This window comes from Gopherus evgoodei, unplaced genomic scaffold (assembly GCF_007399415.2).
Source record: "Gopherus evgoodei ecotype Sinaloan lineage unplaced genomic scaffold, rGopEvg1_v1.p scaffold_93_arrow_ctg1, whole genome shotgun sequence".
Taxonomy (NCBI): Eukaryota; Metazoa; Chordata; order Testudines; family Testudinidae; genus Gopherus; species Gopherus evgoodei.
In genome coordinates, this window is record NW_022060114.1 from 70,116 (window position 1) to 90,939 (window position 20,824).

General features: G+C 44.5%; 2 protein-coding genes across 2 annotated transcripts; one reads left to right on the forward strand and one right to left on the reverse strand.

Annotated features, from left to right (window-relative positions):
- Positions 1–998: 998 nt before the first annotated feature.
- Positions 999–1,946, reverse strand: LOC115644159 (olfactory receptor 52R1-like). Its single transcript, XM_030548275.1, has one exon. It carries the CDS (start codon positions 1,944–1,946, stop codon positions 999–1,001), a length of 948 nt encoding a protein of 315 aa, XP_030404135.1.
- Positions 1,947–19,621: 17,675 nt separating this feature from the next.
- LOC115644161 (olfactory receptor 52B2-like) lies at positions 19,622–20,209 on the forward strand. The gene has a single exon (XM_030548277.1). It carries the CDS (start codon positions 19,622–19,624, stop codon positions 20,207–20,209), a length of 588 nt encoding a protein of 195 aa, XP_030404137.1.
- The last annotated feature ends 615 nt before the right edge of the window (positions 20,210–20,824 follow it).

The following is a 20,824-nucleotide window of genomic DNA, read 5'->3' on the forward strand; positions in this document are numbered from 1 at the left end:
AGATGGGGTACCAGCATGAATTCCTCTAAGCTCAATTACCAGCATAGAACCTGTAGCGCTGCCACCAACCAGGAATTCCAGTGCCTGGTACACTCTGGTCCCCCCAAAACCTGGCCCGGAGACCCCCAAGACCCAGACCCTCTGGATCTTAACACAAGGAAAGTAAACCCTTTCCCTCACCGTTGCCTCTCCCAGGCTTCCCCTCCCTGGGTTACCCTGGAAAATCACTGTGATTCAAACTCCTTGAATCTTGAAACAGAGAGGAAAATTCACCTTCTCCCCTCCTTCTCTTTCCCCCTCCCAGACTCTTCCTGAGACAAAAAGTAATCCTCTCTCTCCCTTCCCTCCTTTCTCCCCACCAATTCCCTGGTGAATCCAGACCCAGTCCCCTGGGGTCTCACCAGAATAAAAAAAAACAATTAAGTTCTTAAACAAGAAACTTTTAATTAAAGAGAGAAAAATAGTAAAAATGATCTTGTAAATTTAAGATGGAATAGGTACAGGGTCTTTCAGCTATAGACACTGGGAATAACCTCCCAGCCTAAGTATACAAGTACAAATTAAAATCTTTTCAGCAAAATACCAATTTGATCTCCTTCCAACCAAACACACATTTGCAAATAAAGAAAACAACCATAAGCCTAACTCGCCTTATCTACCTAGTACTCACTATTCTGAACTTATAAGAGCCTGTATTGGAGAGATTGGAGAGAAACCTGGTTGCATGTCTGGTCACTCTGAGGCCCCAGAGTGAACAACCCCCAAATTCTAACAGCACACACAGAAACTTCCCTCTCTCAAGATTTGAAAGTATCCTGTCTCCTGAATGGTCCTCTGGTCAGGTGACAGCCAGGCTCACTGGACTTGTTAACCCTTTATAGTCAAAGAGATATAAAGTACTTCTGTGCTATTAACTTTTCTTATCTGTTTATGACAGCATGTCTCCAGCCAGCTCTTCTTAGATCTCAATCTGAGAGCCAGAGCACCAGGAGAAAACTTTAGGTCCTTTTATGAGTAAAGAGCTGGAGCAGACTGTCCCGGATCTGTTTGGTCCTCACACCGTAGATGATGGGGTTTAGTGTGGGGGGCACCAGGAGGTTCACATTGCCAATGAGAACACGGAAATGCAGGGCCACTTTCTTGCCAAACCGGTACGTAAGGGAGGAGAAGAGAGCTGGGATGAAAAAGGCTAAGATGGAACAGAGGTGGGAGCTGCAGGTCCCAAAAGCCTTGAGCCGGGCGTCCTGTGTGGGGAGGCTGAAGATGGCCCTGAGGATCTGGGTATAGGACACGGCAATACAAATCATATCCAGACACTTTACGCAGAATAGCACAAAGAGGCCATAGTAACTACTGATGTGGGTATCGGCGCAAGCCAGCTTCACCACGGCTATGTGCATGCAGTGTGTGTCGGGGATGATGTTGGTTTTGCAATATGGCCATTGCTTTGCCAGGAGGGGATAGGGTAGTATAAGCATGCTGCCACGCAGTGCCACGGCCAGTCCAATCTTCACCACCATGGGGTTTGCCAGGGTGGTGGAATGTCTGAGGGGATCACAGATGGCCACATAGCGATCAAAAGCCATAGCCACGAGGATCCCAGACTCTATTACCGAGAAGCAGTGAATGAAGTACATCTGGGCGAGGCAGGCACTGATCTCGATCTCCCTGGAATTGAACCAGAAGATGCTCAGCATTTTGGGCAGGATGGACGTGGATAGGACCAAGTCGGTGATGGCCAGCATGCAGAGGAAATAGTACATGGGGGCATGGAGGCTCTGCTCCATTTTCACGAAGAACAGGATGGTGAAGTTCCCCAAGATGGCCATGGCGTACATGGTGCAGAAGGGGATGGAGATCCAGATATGGGCTGTCTCCAGGCCAGGAATGCCCTGCAGGATGAAATTAGAGGAGTTGGTGAAGTCAGTTGTGTTGGAATCTGACATGGAGTAGGGGAGAACGTGTCCAACTCTGAGGCAGAATGGTGTCTCTTGCATGTACCGTACTTTCCCCTGACTTCCTGTATGTGCCAAGGTTCTAGGGTGATAGTCATAGTACAAATGCCTAGATAGAGAGACAAGGTTAATATTAGACACTACATGGACTCCTGGAAGCTGTTCTCAAGGCTGAGGCAGATTTTTCACTCTCCACAATTTAAAAAATGACATTTTCACTATTCAGAGAAATAAATCATGAACAACTGACCATACTAATGCCAATTCCATATTTTATGGTGTTCTGTGCATCAGGAATTCCTACATAACTTGGCATGGGAAACCTTAAGAGGCACCGGTGGGAAACATGAGTGTGGATACTGGCTATTCATCAGTGTTCCTTAATGCAATAAAAGCCATGTTAGGAGTCCATGCTGTAGGGAGTTCCTCATTCACCCAGTTGCTCAAAATGTAAGAGTGGAAAAGAAACAAAGCTTTGACAAAACATGTACCAGAAGGGAAAAAAAACTAGAATCAAATCCAACTAGAAACAAATTCAGGGAAAAGACCTGCTCGTCATTGAGAGGAGCTCCATGGAAACAGTTGCTCATTCACAGCCATGGCCAAAACAAAGATAATGTTTGGATGTCTAAGGGATAGAGAATAACCTGCTCTGGACACGCGCTGAGCTGTGGACACTCAGTCTCTATAAAGGATATAGCAGATAGAATGCCATTTGAGGAAGGACTGCTAGGAACAGATGGCGTTCACCTTTCGAAGCGGGGAAAGGCCTTATTTGCGCACAGACTGGCTAACCTAGTAAGGAGGGCTTTAAACTAGGTTCGACGGGGACAGGTGAGCAAAGCCCACAGGTAAGTGGGGAACAAGACCTGGGAGATGGGTTGGAAACAGGAGGGAGCACGGGCTATAATGGCAGAGAGGAAGGAGGGTCAGGGCAAAGCTGGGAGGCAAGATCAAACCAGTATCTTAGATGCCTTAATACAAATGCAAGAAGTATGGGTAATAAGCAGGAAGAACTGGAAGTGCTAATAAATAAATACAACTATGACATTATTGGCATTACTGAAACTTGGTGGAATAATACACACGACTGGAATGTTGGTGTGGATGGGTATAGTTTGCTCAGGAAGGATAGACAGGGGAAAAAGGGAGAAGGTGTTGCCTTATATATTAAAAATGTACACACTTGGACTGAGGTGGAGATGGACATAGGAGACGGAAGGGTGGAGAGTCTCTGGGTTAGGCTAAAAGGGGTAAAAAACACAGGTGATGTCGTGCTGGGAGTCTACTACAGGCCACCTAATCAGGCGGAAGAGGTGGATGAGGCTTTTTTCAAACAACTAACAAAATCATCCAAAGCCCAAGATTTGGTGGTGATGGGGGACTTCAACTATCCAGATATATGTTGGGAAAATAACACCGCGGGGCACAGACTATCCAATAAGTTCCTGTACTGCATTGCAGACAACTTTTTATTTCAGAAAGTTGAAAAAGCTACTGGGGGGAAGCTGTTCTAGACTTGATTTTAACCAATAGGGAGGAACTTGTTGAGAATTTAAAAGTAGAAGTAAGCTTGGGTGAAAGTGATCATGAAATCATAGAATTTGCAATTCTAAGGAAAGATAGAAGGGAGTACAGCAGAATAGAGACAATGGATTTCAGGAAGGCGGATTTTGGTAAGCTCAGAGAGCTGATAGGCAAGGTCCCATGGGAATTAAGACTGAGGGGAAAAACAACTGAGGAAAGTTGGCAGTTTTTCAAAGGGACGCTATTAAGGGCCCAAAAGCAAGTTATTCCGATGGTTAGGAAAGATAGAAAATGTGGCAAAAGACCACCTTGGCTTACCCTTGAGATCTTGCGTGACCTACAAAATAAAAAGGCGTCATATAAAAAATGGAAACTAGGTCAGATCACAAAGGATGAATATAGGCAAATAACACAGGAATGCAGAGGCAAGATTAGAAAAGCAAAGGCACAAAATGAACTCAAACTAGCTATGGGAATAAAGGGAAACAAGCAGACTTTTTATCAATACATTAGAAGCAAGAGGAAGACTAAGGACAGGGTAGGCCCACTGCTCAATGAGGAGGGGGTAACAGTAACGGGAGACTTGGAAATGGCAGAGATGCTTAATAACTTCTTTGTTTCGGTCTTCACTGAGAAGTCTGAAGGAATGTCTAGTATAGTGAATGCTTACGGGAAGAGGGTAGGTTTAGAAGAGAAAATAAGGAAAGAGCAAGTAAAAAATCACTTAGAAAAGTTAGATGCCTGCAAGTCACCAGGGCCTGATGGAATGCATCCTAGAATACTCAAGGAGTTAATGGAAGAGTTATCTGAGCCTCTAGCTATTATCTTTAGGAAATCATGGGAGACGGGGGAGATTCCAGAAGACTGGAAGGGGGCAAATATAGTGCCCACCTATAAAAAGGGAAATAAAAACAACCTGGGAAACTACAGACCAGTTAGTTTAACTTCTGTGCCAGGGAAGATAATGGAGCAGGTAATCAAAGAAATCATCTGCAAACACTTGGAAGGTGGTAAGGTGATAGGGAATAGCCAGCATGGATTTGTAAAGAACAAATCATGTCAAACTAATCTGATAGCGTTCTTTGATAGGATAACGAGCCTTGTGGATAAGGGAGAAGCGGTCGATGTGATATACCTAGACTTTAGTAAGGCATTTGATACAGTTTCGCATGATATTCTTATAGATAAGCTAGGAAAGTACAATTTAGATGGGGCTACTATAAGGTGGGTGCATAACTGGCTGGATAACCGTACTCAGAGAGTAGTTGTTAATGGCTCCCAATCCTGCTGGAAAGGTATAACAAGTGGGGTTCCGCAGGGGTCTGTTTTGGGACCGGTTCTGTTCAATATCTTCATCAACGATTTAGATGTTGGCATAGAAAGTACGCTTATTAAGTTTGCGGACGATACCAAACTGGGAGGGATTGCAACTGCTCTGGAGGACAGGGTCAAAATTCAAAACGATCTGGAAAAATTGGAGAAATGGTCTGAGGTAAACAGGATGAAGTTCAATAAAGATAAATGCAAAGTGCTCCACTTAGGAAGGAACAATCAGTTTCACACATACAGAATGGGAAGAGACTGTCTAGGAAGGAGTATGGCAGAAAGAGATCTAGGGGTCATAGTGGACCACAAGCTTAATATGAGTCAACAGTGTGATACTGTTGCAAAAAAAGCAAACGTGATTCTGGGATGCATTAACAGGTGTGTTGTAAACAAGACACGAGAAGTCATTCTTCCGCTTTACTCTGCACTGGTTAGGCCTCAACTGGAATATTGTGTCCAGTTCTGGGCACCGCATTTCAAGAAAGATGTGGAGAAATTGGAGAGGGTCCAGAGAAGAGCAACAAGAATGATTAAAGGTCTTGAGAACATGACCTATGAAGGAAGGCTGAAGGAATTGGGTTTGTTTAGTTTGGAAAAGAGAAGACTGAGAGGGGACATGATAGCAGTTTTCAGGTATCTAAAAGGGTGTCATCAGGAGGAGGGAGAAAACTTGTTCACCTTAGCCTCCAATGATAGAACAAGAAGCAATGGGCTTAAACTGCAGCAAGGGAGATTTAGGCTGGACATTAGGAAAAAGTTCCTAACTGTCAGGGTAGTCAAACACTGGAATAGATTGCCTAGGGAAGTTGTGAAATCTCCATCTCTGGAGATATTTAAGAGTAGGTTAGATAAATGTCTATAGGGGATGGTCTAGACAGCATTTGGTCCTGCCATGAGGGCGGGGGACTGGACTTGATGACCTCTCGAGGTCCCTTCCAGTCCTAGAGTCTATGAGTCTATGAGTCTATGAGAAAGGGGATTTCTGAGACAGGCTGTGAGAATGGGAGTGGCTGCCATACGCTGACAGACTGAAAAGTCTGGGACTGTTTAGTTTAGAGAAGAGACAAAGAAGGGGGCATATGATAGAGGAGAGCAAAGTGAAGAAAGAACTGATGAAATTTAAATGGACAAAACCAGAACAGTTCCCAAGCAGTAATATCTATAGAGAGTGTTTCAAAAGAGCTAATTTCCCCAAAGGAGAGGTGGTCAAGAAACAGTTGTGTTCTGCATTTGGAGAGAAGCAGTATAAGATACTCGTATCACATGAGGTGATGAAATACTTTCCAGTCCATTAGAAGACAAGGATGGCGACAAACAGCATCTACAACTGAATCGTAGAGTTCCAAACACCCGAGTTACTACTGGCTGATCAAGACCACATCTCACTCGGGACCAGACGTACACGGTGAGGCAGCTGGAGAGCCAAAACAATCCCAAAAGACAGGGTGGGGAGGAGGCAAACCCAGGACAGTTCTGTGTTAAACGTCAGGTATTCAGTAAAAAGGGGAAGGTTTAAAAAAAAATTTTACAAAATTAAGAAAGAATGGAAAAGCTGGGCTGGGATTAGTTAAACAAAAAAATCTTAGGAGTGTAATTAATGCCTGTCAACAACATGGTTTATGGAAAACATGTCTTGTCAAATAAACCCAATTTCATCCTGAAATGAGAGTGCACTTTTGATTGATCCTGGGAACCAAGCAGATGCAATAGCGCTTGATTTCTCTGAGGTATTTGTTTCAGTAAGGGAAAAAAATAAGATTAAAAAAATGCACAGTATACAATACCAGTAGAGCACAGGTAAAGAGGACTAAAAACTGGCTAACTGAGAGATCTCAGAAAGCAGTTGTCAATGGGGCATTGCCACTGAATGGGGGTGTTTTTATGAGGTTCTTCAGGGTTCCGTTTTTGACCCAATACTATTCAGTATGTTCATCAATGATCTGGAAGCAAATAGAATATCACCTCAGATAAAATTTGTGGACAACCCAAAGATTGGCAGATTGGTTACAAAGAGGAGGCCAGGGCAGGCACTCTGATTGATCCGGAATATTTGCTGAGCTGGGCCCATGCAAACAAAATGTTTTAATACAGGGAATTGAAATTGAATGTTCCACGCTGAGTCAGTGTGTTCAGGAGTGGCCTGGCTGGAGGGCATTTGGATTCCCACGGCTGAGCACTCTGCCTGCTCATCTGGCTAATCAGGAGTATTTCTCCAGTGTGGAGCACTGGGCTGTGAGGAACAACATTCTGGAAATGAAACAACTGAAACTCCCAAGGACTTGAAACTCTTGGGCAATACAGCAGACTCCGGGAAGAGATTCAGGCAGAGTTTTGAGATATATCTATGCAAGCAGCTGTGTGTGGCGAAAAAGAGCGGCAGAGAATTGCAATCTTCTTAAACAGTACAGGACTTGGGACAGTGGGTGTCTTTACTAGCCTGCAACTCAGGCTTTGTCTGCACTGACACGTTTGTTGGTAAAAGTTTTCTCTGCCAGTGTTGTGAAAAAAACACAGTCCTGACTTAGAAAAGTTTCACTGACTAAAGTGCCTGTGTGGACAGACCCATGTTGGCAGGAGACGCTCTCCAGCCACAACAGTTCCTGCCGCACAGGGGTGGTTTAATTATGATGGTGGGGAGCTCTATCCTGCCAGCGTAGAGCGGCTACACAGGAGACCTTGCAGCGAGCAACTATAGCAGTACGTTTGTGCTGCTGTGAGGTGTGTAGTGCAGACATAGCCCCAGTGAGGCAGAGGGAGCAGGTTATTACACACTTTACAGGATATGAAGAGCCTTGTGTAGCACAAAAGACCAGAACATTCGAAAGGTGAAAGTTTCACCTTAGGGCGTCACAGACACCCAACATCACAATCTTTGCATTGGATACTGTACAATCATAAAATAAGGGTGTCAAATATCAGGAGGCAGCTGTGTTAGTTCGTATCTATGAAAACAACAAGGAGTTCAGTGGCCCTTTAAAGACTAAGATTTATTTGGTCATAAGCTTTTGTGGGTAAAAAACCTCACTTGTCCAGATATATCTGTAGAAATGAGGTTTTTTACCCACGAAATCTTATGCCCAAATAAACCTGTTAGTCTTCAAGGTGCCACCAGACTCCTTGTTGTGATTAGGAGGATGAACATGGGTGTGCAGGGTGTTTCCCCCAAGTTACAGACCATCATACTGCGTTGGCAGGTTCCTGAGTGAGGGCGGTAGTGGAGTCCCGGGGTTCGCACCTCACAGGAGCGGGGAGCTCACCAATTGCAGCTAGTACTGAAAACCTCCGGTTCACTTTGAGAGGATTACAAAGGCTTCGGATCCCTCTTCCAGCCTTTCCTCTGCATCCCACCCAATGAACAGCCCCTGCCAGATCAGGAGTCCATTTCCCTCTTGGTGTGACAGAGAGACCATGATTCTGGCAGGAAAGTCACGATGTCTGGGTTCTGTCTATCATCCTGCCACCCAATCTCTATGACCTTGGCAATATAATATCTCCCTGTACCTCAGTTTACCTATCTGTTTAATGGGGCTGCGGTAATAGTGACTATCCTTCATTAGGTGTTTTGAACATCCTTCAGTGAAAGGTGCTGCACAGTATGATGAGAGTTAATAGTGAGAATTACTCTCATCCTTAGCAATAGCGCCGTGTACTGCACAAAGTGCTGGTGTCTCCCCTCAGGCATCTTTCTATAGATCTCTCTGTCTGCTATCTACCCATCCGGCCTGAGACTTTACAGGGTATCAGACCCTACTGAGTTCTAAGCATTATCCCTCTCAGTTGTAAATATACACAAGTGCACAGAGCAGCCAATTCCTCTCTGACTCAGCACAGAGCCCCAGAGTTCTCATCTCCCTTTGGGAAGGTCCCTTAATTACTGTTTACTCCTATTGTTGGATAAAGAGCACAGTAGCGCAGACAGGCTTGTCTCCAGCCTGTTGACATTCAGGTGCCACTTCTCTGCTAGAGGCCAAGAAAACCCCCCTGGGATTGCACAGAACTATATTATAATTGGAGCACACCCCTCTGTCAGCTCTTGGTGTGGGATGTTGCTGCAGATGCTGGAGCGAGAGAGGTGTGGGACACGGCTACCTGAGGGGGATTCCTTGGGATGATGCTTCCATCTCAATATTCACAAGTACCATCTCTTGTTGAGGAGCTCATCTGTAAAACGATCCCAGTGCAATGTGGGCATGATGGGATCAATAATAGGTCTCTGGTCCTTTTTGCTCTGCACAGCCAGTAAAGATCCAAGAGCTCTCGCCACAGGGGATGTGTTTGCCTCAGTATCATGGGCTAAAATGTCCCTCTTTGCTGGGCCCTCCTGGACTGATGGCCTCCAACCCTAAGGTTACTGCATTTCAGTCTCACAGTAGATCCTTCAGGATGTACAATAAAATGCCAAATTCTGATGCCCTCGCCCATATTTTTCGAGGCCCCATTGAGGCAAAATTCTCCTTGGAGTAGGAACTGAGTTAAAGCCTCAGCAGCCAGCTGTGAATTAATGCAGAGAGATTGTCACTTCCTCCTCTTGCATTTCAGGGCTCTGGTTGTTAAGGGCCGATGGGGATGTTACCTGCCTTTTATCTCCATGGAGCTGCTTAGGCTCACCACTGAAACAATTATATACATTTTTCAACATCGGCAACACATCTTGTCTCCTAGCTTCATTTAAGAAGTCGGATCAAATGTTATGCCAGAAACACACAAAAAAATTCAGCTGGAAACAGACAAACAACATGTGAAATTTCAGTCCAAATGCTGAAAGTTTAACAAACTGAAAAGACGGTTTCTAGTGGAAGATGTCAGACAGCCTTAACTAACAGAGATGCCACCAGCACCACCTACAATGTCCAATCCATTAGAGAATCCCATTCAGCCTAAATCTTTGCTCCAGTGATGTCTGTGGTAAGGAGTTCCACAGGCCAAATATGGATTATATGAAAAAAAAACCACTTTTTTCAGAGTTATATATTCACACTTCCAATAGAATTCAAAGTTCCCTTTCCCTTGCTCACTGTTGTAAGACAGAGTAAATATAAATGCCAGACCCACTTTTTTATCTATAGATTAATAGAGTATCAGGCTAGAAGGGACTGTTCGATCATCCAGTTTGAATTCCTGTATAGCATGGAACATTAAATTACACCCAGTTACGCCTATGTTGAACCTAATAACTTGTGTTTGACTAAAGCCTGGTCTACACCTGGATTTTATATCAGAGAAGCCTAGAGCCATAGGGGGAGAAGGAACCGCGAGGGTTAGCTAATCTAACCCCCTGCCAAGATGCAGAATTTGTTGTGCACAAACCATCCAGGACAGATGACTGTTCAGCCTTCTTTAGAAAACCTGCAGTAAAGGAGCCTCCAGGATTTCCCCAGGTGTCTGTTCCATTGGCTTCCTGTTCCTACATTTAGGAAGTTTATCCTGAGTTTTAATCTAAATCTGTTTTCCTGTAGTTTGAACCCATGGCCTCTTGCCCTGCCCTTTGTGGTAAGAGTGAACAACTGTTCTCCATCTTTTTTATGGAAGCCTTTCCAGTATCCGAAGACCACTGTCATGTCCTCCTCAATCTCCTCTTTTCCAAGCTAAACATACCCAGATCCTTCAGCATTCGCACATATGACCTCTGGTCGTTTCCAGATTCTCTATATCCTTCTTACACATTTGCAACTAAAATTAGACACAGTACTCCTTTGATTTGCATGCTACAACTCCATAAAATACATTTCCTTTTTCTTTGCAACAGCAACAGCAAAAAAAATCCACACCCCTCAGAGATTTAGCTATTTCAACCTCACCCCGATATAGTTGGCGTTGGGATCAATGGAAGAATTTTTCTATCTACTTAGCTACCACCTCTTGGAGAGGTGGATTACCTACACTGACACGAGAACACCTGTCATGGGTGAAAGCAGTGTCTACACTGAAGCAGTAATGCAGAGCCACTGTAGCATTTAAAGTATAGACAAGCCCTTAAGCAGATTTTCCAGAAAAACATCCAGTCTGGCTCTACAGACATGGAGAACTGGAGAATGCATCACTTCCTTTTGCTGTTTCCTGCAAATGTTAATCGCCCTCAGGACTAAAAATGTGACTCTTATTTCCAGCTGCTATTTGTCTGGCTTCATCTTCCAGTTATTAGGCCTTGCTCTGCCTTTATCCCCTAGATTTCAGAGCCAGTTATTTGTTTGCATCTCTCTATATATGAATATATTGCATTTTCCCCCTAACTGCTGCCTTCACTCTCCACTGAAGAGAATTTTTAGCCAAAGTTGTGTACACTCTTAACTGTGGTATTGTGGCTTCTTAGCTATCTATTAAAGTTGTCGTAAAGAACACCCAATTCCCATTCACATTGTTCTCTCGACATTTCTTCTCCCGATCCGTTTTGCTGACAACATGCTTCAGCTTTGGGGAATTAGCGCTTGTGAAACAAAAAGTGTCCATAGATATTACTGGTTGGAAACTTTTCTCTGTTTGTCCATTTGAATGTAATTAGTTCAATTCTTTGTTTCCCTCTCCTCTATCATAAACCCCGTTCTTTGCCTCTTTTCTAAACTAAACAATCCCAGACTTTTCAGTTCGCATATAGCCGCCTCCCCCATTCTCATAGTCTGCCTTGGAAATCCCCTTTTCATTTGCTATATCCTTTATAGAGACTGGGTGACGAAAATGGAGCACATGTCCAGAGCAGGCTATTCTCCATCCCATTCCTTAGGCATCCAAACATTGTCTTTGTTTTGGCCACTGCTGTGAATGAGCCAAGCTGCTATCAGTGATGCCCAGGTCTTTCCCCTGAGATGTGCCCTAGTTGGGGTGTTTCCCTCTGGTACATATTTAGTCAACGGTTTAGCATTTTTCAGTTCTTAGATTTGAGCAACCAAGGGAATGGGGAACTCCGTTCAGCATGGACTCTCTAGCCTGGCTTTCATTGCGTTAAGGAACAGTGATGGATAACCAATAGCCACACTCGTGTTTCCTGCTGATGCTTATTAAGGTTTACAGCAACACAACATGTAGGAATTATTTTCTCACAGAGCACCATAAAATATGGAATTGGGATTAGTAAAGTCATTTTTTCATAATTCATTTATCTGAATAATTAACGTCATATTTCACTCTGTCAAGAGAGGACAATCTGCTTCACCCATGACAACAACCTCTAGTAGTACACATAATGTCTCATATTGACATTGTCTCTCCATCCAGACATTTGCAATGTGACCATCACTGTAGACACTGATCACATACAGTAAATCAGGGAAACATATGGTAAATGCAGGAGACACCATTCTGCCTCAGATTTGGACATCTTCTCCCCTACTCCATGTCAACACAACCGACTTCACCAGCCCCTCCACCTTCATCCTGCTGGGCATTCCTGGCCTGTAGGTAGGGCATACCTGGCTCTCCATTCCCTTGTGTGCAATATACGTCATAGCCATCTTGGGAAACTTCATCATATTGTTCATTGTGAAGAGGGAAAGGAGACTCCATGAGCCCATATACTATTTCCTTTGCATGCTGGCCGTCACCGACCTGGTCCTGTCCATGTCCATCCTGCCTAAAACACTGAGAATTTTCTGGTTCAATTCCAGGGAGATCAATTTCAGTGCCTGCCTCAGCCAGATGTACTTCATTCACTGCTTCTCAGCAATGGAGTCTGGGATCTTAGTGACCATGGCTTTTGATTGCTACGTGTCCATCTGCCATCCCCTGAGACATTCCACCATCCTGACAAACTCTGTGGCGGCCAAAATTGGCCTGGCTGTGGTGCTGCGAGGTTCCATGCTCACACTATTCTTTCCCTTCATAGCAAGAAGGTGGCCATATTGTACAACTGTCATAAACAGATAGCTAAGGATTAATGTCTCTTACACGTGGAAAGAAGTAACCCGAAACACCTGACCAGAGGACCAATCAGGAAACAAGACTTTTTCAAATCTGAGTGGAGGGAAGTTTGTGTCTGAGTTCTTTGTGTCTTGTTTTGTGCCTGTCTCTCTCTCGGCTATGAGAGGATTTCTGTCTCTTGCTTTCTAATCTTCTGTTTCCAAGTTGTAAGTACAAATATAGTAAGGCAGTAAGGTTTCTATTGTTTTCTTTTGTATTTACATGGGTATAGTTGCTGAAATGTTTTGAATTGTATTCTTTTTGAATAAGGCTGTTTATTCATATTTCTTTTAAGCACATGACCCTGTATTTGTCACCTTAATACAGAGAGACCATTTTTATGTATTTTTCTTTCTTTTTACATAAAGCTTTCTTTTTAAGACCTGTTGGAGTTTTTCTTTAGTGGGGAACTCCAGGGAATTGAGTCTGTGCTCACAAGGGAATTGGTGGGAGGAAGAAGTCAGGGGGAGATCTGTGTGTGTTAGATTTACTAGCCTGACTTTGCATTCCCTCTGGGTGAAGAGGGAAGCACTTCTGTTTCCAGGACTGGAAATAGGGAGGGTGGAATTCCTCTGTTTAGATTCACAGAGCTTGCTTCTGTGTATCTCTCCAGGAACCCAGGGAGTGAACACCTGGAGGGGGGAGGGAAATGGTTTATTCCCCTTTGTTGTGAGACTCAAGGGATTTGGGTCTTGGGGTCCCCAGGGAAGGTTTTTGGGGGGACCAGAGCGCCCCAAAGCACTCTAATTTTTTGGGTGGTGGCAGCTTTACCAGATCCAAGCTGGTAACTAAGCTTGGAGGTTTTCATGCTAACCCCCATATTTTGGACGCTAAGGTCCAAATCTGGGACTAGGTTATGACAACAACTAACATCATCCCCCACTCGTACTGTGAGCTCATAGCCATGGAAAAGCTGGCCTGTGCCAATATCAGCATTAGTAAATACTACCGTCTCTTTGTGGTATTGCCTGTTTTTGGACTGGATGTGTTTTTTATAACTATATCCTATACCCAGATCCTCAGGGCCAACTTCAGCCTCCCCACAAAGAATGCCCGGATCAAGGCTTTTGGGACCTGCAGCTCCTACCTATTTGTCATCTTAGCCTTTTATATATCAGGTTTCTTCTCCTTTCTCACACACCAGTTTGGCTACAATGTCCCCCTGCATTTCCACATTCTCATGGCCAACATGTCTCTCCTGGTGCCCCCCATGCTAAATCCTATCATCTATGGGGTGAGGGCCAAAGAAATTCAGGTCAGGCTGCTCCAGCTTATTACTCATAAAGGAACCTAAACATTTTCTCCTGGTGCTCTGGCTCTCAGACTGAGCACAGCTGACTGCTGATGTGGTGCTGGGCCCTCTTTTCTGAATCACTGACTGAGCAGACAGAAGACATTAAATCCTTTCCTGACCTTACTGTTCTGTGTCAGCCTGACAACCTGGGGAACCGGTCTGTGTACAGTTCATTGGGTGGCCACCTTTCTAATTGCTGGTAACTGCACCTTTGAAACCTCTCCCCTTACTCCACCTCTTCAGCCACAGGTACACCTCTCCCTCTCTGCCCAAGATCCCACCTCTGTCCGTCACTCCTCTCCTCTTCTCCCCTGTCACTCACTGGATCATTTCCACTTCTCTCCCCACATCCTCAGCTGCAAGGGACACATTTCAGATGTTCTTAGGGTGCACCCTGAGAATGGGCCTAGAAATCTATAGCCAGAGGCAGGTCTCTAACCTCTAATTTTGTTTCATGAGTGGCTGGCGAAAGCTTTCCTGTAACTTAGCTAGGTGTGTCACTACCTGTGGATGTCTGTGTGAGTGCAGGACCTGGAGGAGTTTGCAGCTTTTCACTTTGTCACAATGTGGGAGGGCGCCCAGACTGGTATGCCAGAGGGCTCAGCCGTATCCCAGGTCCAGGTAGCACCCGACGGAAGTCGGTCTTAGTGGTGCAGTGACCAGCTGGAGATAAGTCAAAGAGGTTACTAGGTACCAGACACCTCACACACACCACCTCTAACCAAGCTGAAAAGTTCCAGTCTTTTAAATCTTTCCTCCTATGGACTGTGTTCCATACCCATAATCATTTCTGTTTCCCTTCTCTGTACCTATTTCAAATCCAAAAGATATTTTTGTGATGGTGCGACCACATCTGCGTGCAGTAGTCAATATGTGGGCATATCATGGATTTATATAGCACCAATGTGATATTTTTCTGTCTTATTTTCTATTGCGTACCTGGCGGGGTCAAGACTTCCAGTACCTATTCTCACCTCTGTAGAAATGAGGTTTTTTACCCAAGAAAGCTTATAACCAAATAAACTTGTTAGTCTTTAAGGTGCCACCAGACTCCTTTTTGTGATTATAAGGATGAACATGGGTGTTCAGGGTGTTCCCCCAAGGTACAGAGCATCACACCTGCGTTGGCAGGTTACTGAGTGAGAGCGGAAATGGAGTCCTGGAGTTCACACCTCACAGGATTGAGGAACTCACAAACCCTAGCTAGTTTTGAAAAACTCAGATTCATCTTGAGAGGATGGCGAAGGCTCCGGATCCCTCTTCCAGCCTTTCCTCTGCATCCCACCCAATGAACAGCTCCTGCCAGATCAGGAGTCCATTTCCCTCCTGGTGTGAAAAAGAGACCATGCTTATGACAGGGAAGTCAGGATGTCTGGGTTCTGTCTATCATCCTGCCACCCAATCTCTATGACCTTGGCAATATAACATTTCCCTGTACCTCAGTTTACCTATCTGTTTAATGGGACTGTGGTAACAGTGACTATCCTTCATTAGGTGTTTTGAACATCCTTCAGTGAAAGGTGCTGCACAGTATGATGAGAGTTAATAGTGAGAATTACTCTGATCCTTAGCAACAGCACCGTGTACTGCACCAAGTGCTGGTGTCTCCCCTCAGGCATCTTTCTATAGATCTCTCCGTCTGCTATCTACCCATCCCGCCTGAGACTTTACAGGGTATCAGACCCTACTGAGTTCTAAGCATTATCCCTCTCAGTTGTAAATATACACAAAGGCACAGAGCAGCCAATTCCTTTCTGACTCAGCACAGAGCCCCAGAGTTCTCATTTCCCTTTGGGAAGGTCCCTTAATTACTGTTTACTCCTATTGTTGAATAAAGAGCACAGTAGCGCAGACAGGCTTGTCTCCAGCCTGTTGACATTCAGGTGCCACTTCTCTGCTAGAGGCCAAGAAAACCCCCCTGGGATTGCACAGAGCTATATTATAATTGGAGCACACCCCTCTGTCAGCTCTCGATGTGGGATGTTGCTGCAGATGCTGGAGCGAGAGAGGTGTGGGATTCGGCTCCCTGAGGGGGATTCCTTGGGATGACACTTCCATCTCAATATTCACAAGTACCATCTCTTGCTGAGGAGCTCATCTGTAAAACAAATCCAGTGCAATGTGGGCATGATGGGATCAATAATAGGTCTCTGGTCCTTTTTGCTCTGCACAGCCAGTAAAGATCCAAGAGCTCTCGCCACAGGGGATGTGTTTGCCTCAGTATCATGGGCTAAAATGTCCCTCTTTGCTGGGCCCTCCTGGACTGATGGCCTCCAACCCTAAGGTTACTGCATTTCAATCTCACAGTAGATCCTTCAGGATGTACAATAAAATGCCAAATTCTGAGGCCCTCGCCCATATTTTTCGAGGCCCCGTTGAGGCAAAATTCTCCTTGGAGTAGGAACTGAGTTAAAGCCTCAGCAGCCAGCTGTGAATTAATGCAGAGAGATTGTCACTTCCTCCTCTTGCATTTCAGGGCTCTGGTTGTTAAGGGCCGGTGGGGATGTTACCTGACTTTTATCTCCATGGAGCTGCTTAGGCTCACCACTGAAACAATTATACACATTTTTCAACATCGGCAACACATCTTGTCTCCTAGCTTCATTTAAGAAGTCGGATCAAACGTTATGCCAGAAACACACAAAAAAATTCAGCTGGAAACAGACAAACAACATGTGAAATTTCAGTCCAAATGCTGAAAGTTTAACAAACTGAAAAGAAGGTTTCTAATGGAAGGTGTCAGACAGCCTTAACTAACGGCGATGCCACCAGCACCACCTACAATGTCCAATCCATTAATGAATCCCATTCAGCCTAACTCTTTGCTCCAGTAACGTCTGTGGTAAGGAGTTCCACAGGCCAAATATGGATTATATGAAAAAAAAACCACTTTTTTCAGAGTTATATATTCACACTTCCAATAGAATTCAAAGTTCCCTTTCCCTTGCTCACTGTTGTAAGACAGAGTAAATATAAATGCCTGACCCACATTTATTATCGATAGATTTATAGGGTATCAGGCTAGAAGGGACTGTTCGATCATTCAGTTTGAATTTCTGTATAATATGGGACATTAAATTTCACCCAGTTACGCCTATGTTGAGCCTAATAACTTGTGTTTGACTAAAGCCTGGTCTACACCTGGATTTTATATCAGAGAAGCCTAGAGCCACGGAGGGAGAAGGAACCGCAAGGGTTAGCTAATCTAACCCCCTGCCAAGATGCAGAATTTGTTGTGCACAAACCATCAAGGACAGATGACTGTTCAGCCTTCTTTAGAAAACCTGCAGTAAAGGAGCCTCCAGGATTTCCCCAGGTGTCTGTTTCATTGGCTTCCTGTTCCTACATTTAGGATGTTTATCCTGAGTTTTAATCTAAATCTGATTTCCTGTAGTTTGAACCCATGGCCTCTTGCCCTGCCCTTTGTGGTAAGAGTGAACAACTGTTCTCCATCTTTTTTATGGCAGCCTTTCCAGTATCCGATGACTACTATCATGTCCTCCTCAATCTCCTCTTTTCCAAACTAAACGTACCCAGTTCCTTCAGCATTCCCACATATGACCTCTGGTCATTTCCAGATTCTCTATATCCTTCTTACACATTTGCAACTAAAATTAGACACAGTACTCCCTTGATTTGCATGCTACAACTCCATAAATTATATTTCCTTTTTTTTTGCAACACAAACAACAAAAAAAATCCAAACCCCTCAGAGATTTAACTATATCAACCTCACCTCAATATAGTTGTCACTGGGATCAATGGATGAAGTTTTCTATCTACTTAGCTACCACCTCTTGGAGAGGTGGATTACCTACACTGACACGAGAACCCCTGTCATGGGTGAAAGCAGTGTCTACACTGAAGCAGTAATGCAGAGCCACTGTAGCATTTAAAGTATAGATAAGCCCTTAAGCACATCTTTCAAAAAACATCCAGTCTGGCTCTACTGACATGGAGAATTGGAGAATCCATCACTTCCCTTTGCAGTTTCCTCCAAATGTTAATCACCCTCTGGACTAAAAATGTGACTCTTATTTCCAGCTGCTATTTGTCTGGCTTCATCTTCCAGTTATTAGGCCTTGCTCTGCCTTTCTCCCCCAGATTTCAGAGCCAGTTATTTGTTTGTTTGTCTCTCTATATATGAATATATTGCATTTTCCCCCTAACTGCTGCCTTCACTTTCCACTGAAGAGAATTTTTAGCCAAAGTTGTGTACACTCTTAACTGTGGTATTGTGGCTTCTTAGCTATCCAATAAAGTCGTCGTAAAGAACTCCCAATTGTCATTCACATTGTTCTCTCAACATTTCTTCTCCCAATCCGTTTTGCTGACAACATGCTTCAGCTTTGGGGAATTAGCTCTTGTGAAACAAAAAGTGTCCACAGATATTACTGGTTGGAAACTTTTCTCTGTTTGTCCATTTGAATGTAATCAGTTCCATTCTTTGTTTCCCTCTCCTCTATCATAAGCCCCGTTCTTTGCCTCTTTTCTAAACTAAACAGTCCCAGACTTTTCAGTCCGCATATGGCAGCATTTCCCATTCTCATAGTCTGCCTTGGAAATCCCCTTTTCATTTGCTATATCCTTTATAGAGACTGGGTGACGAAAATGGAGCACATATCCAGAGCAGGTTATTCTTCATCCCATTCCTTAGGCATCCAAACATTGTCTTTGTTTTGGCCACTGCTGTGAATGAGCCAAGCTGCTATCAGTGATGCCCAGATCTTTCCCCTGAGACGTGCTCTAGTTGGGATGTTTCCCTCTGGTACATATTTAGTCAAAGGTTTGGTATTTTTCCACTCTTAGATTTTGAGCAACCAAGGGAATTGGGAATTCTGTTCAGCATGGACTCTCTAGCCTGGCTTTCATTGCATTAAGGGACAGTGACGGATAACCAATAGCCACACTAGTGTTTCCTGCTGATGCCTATTAAGGTTTCCAGCAGCACAACATGTAGAAATTATTGTTTCACAGAGCAACATAAAATATGGAATTGGCATTAGGAAGGTCATTTTTTTATAATTCATTTATCTGAATTTTTAACATGTCATATTTCAGTGTGTCAGGAGAGGACAATCTGCTTCACTCATAACAACCACCTCTGGTAATACACATAATATTTCATATTAACTTTGTCTCTCCATCCAGGCATTTGCAATGCGACCATCACCGTAGACACTGATCACATACAGTAAATCAGGGAAATATATGGTAAGTGCAGGAGACTCTGTTCTGCCTCAGATTTGGACATCTTCTCCACTATTCCATGTCAGATTCCAACACAACCGACTTCATTAACCCCTCCACCTTCATCCTGCTGGGCATTCCTGGCCTGGAGGCAGTGCATACTTGACTCTCCATTCCCTTCTGTGCAATATACGTCATAGCCATATTGGGGAACTCCATCATATTGTTCATTGTTAAGAGGGAGAGGAGTCGCCATATGCCCATGTACTATTTCCTCTGCAAGCTGGCAGTCACCGACCTGGTCCTGTCCACGTCCATCCTGCCAAAAACGCTGAGCATCTTCTGATTCAACTCCAGGCAGATCAATTTCAGTGCCTGCCTCACCCAGATATTCTTCATTCACTGCTGCTCAATGATTGAATCTGGGATTTTAGTGTCCATGGCTTTTGATCGCTATATGGCCATCTGTGATCCCCTGAGATATTCCACTATCCTAACAAACTCTGTGGTGGCCAAGATTGGCCTGGCTGTGGTGCTGCGAGGTTCCATGCTCACACTATGCTTTCCCTTCATAGCGAGAAGGCGGCCATATTGTACAACTAACATCATCCCCCACTTGTGCTGTCACCTGATAGCCTTGGAGACGCTGGCCTGTGCCGACATCCGCATTAGTAGTTACTACAGCCTCTTTGTGGTATTGCCTGGTTTTGGTCTGGATGTGTTTTTTATAACTATGTCCTATACCCAGATCCTCAGGGCCTTCTTCAGCCTCCCCACAAAGGATGCGCAGCTGAAGACTTTTGGGACCTGCAGCTCCCACCTCTTTGTCATCTTAGCCATTTATTTACCTGGTCTCTTCTCCTTTCTCATACACCGGTTTGGCTACAATGTCCCCCTGCATTTCCACATTCTCATGGCCAACATGTCCCTCCTGGTGCCCCCCATGTTAAATCCTATCATCGATGGAGTAAGGACCAAAGAGATTTGGGTCAGGCTACTCCAGCTTATTACTCATCAAGGGATCTAAACATTTTATCCTTGGGCTCGGGCTCAAAATACGAGCACAGCTGACTGTTGATTTGGTGCTGGGACCCTCTTTTCTGAATCACTGACTGAGCAGTCAAAAGACATTAAATCCTTTCCTGACCTTACTGTGCTGTGTCAGCCTGACAACCTGGGGAACTGGTCTGTGTACAGCTCATTGGGTGGCCACCTTTCTAATTGCTGGTAACTGTGCCCGTAAAGCCCCGCCTCTTACTCCACCTCTTCAGCCATGGGTACACTCCTGCTCTGCCTCTTCTGCCCAAGATCCCACCTCTGTCCGTCAAACCTCTCCTCCCCTCCCCGGTCACTCTCTGGAGCATTTCCACTTCCCTCCCCACACCCTCAGCTGCAAGGGAGACATTTCAGATGTTCTTAGGGTGCACCTACTTTGACCATGATTCCTGGGGCTTCTGGGGCTCTTGAAAACTCTTGGGTTTTGGTAGATAACTTAGCAGTTAGCTGACGGGAGCACAGTATCTAATTCCTATCTAAAAAAAAGAAGATAAATAAATGTTAGACCCACTCAGCTCTGAAGTGTTCTGACATCTTGTGGCAAGTCGCTTAACGGACACTGGTTATTTTTAAAATTTTAATGTAT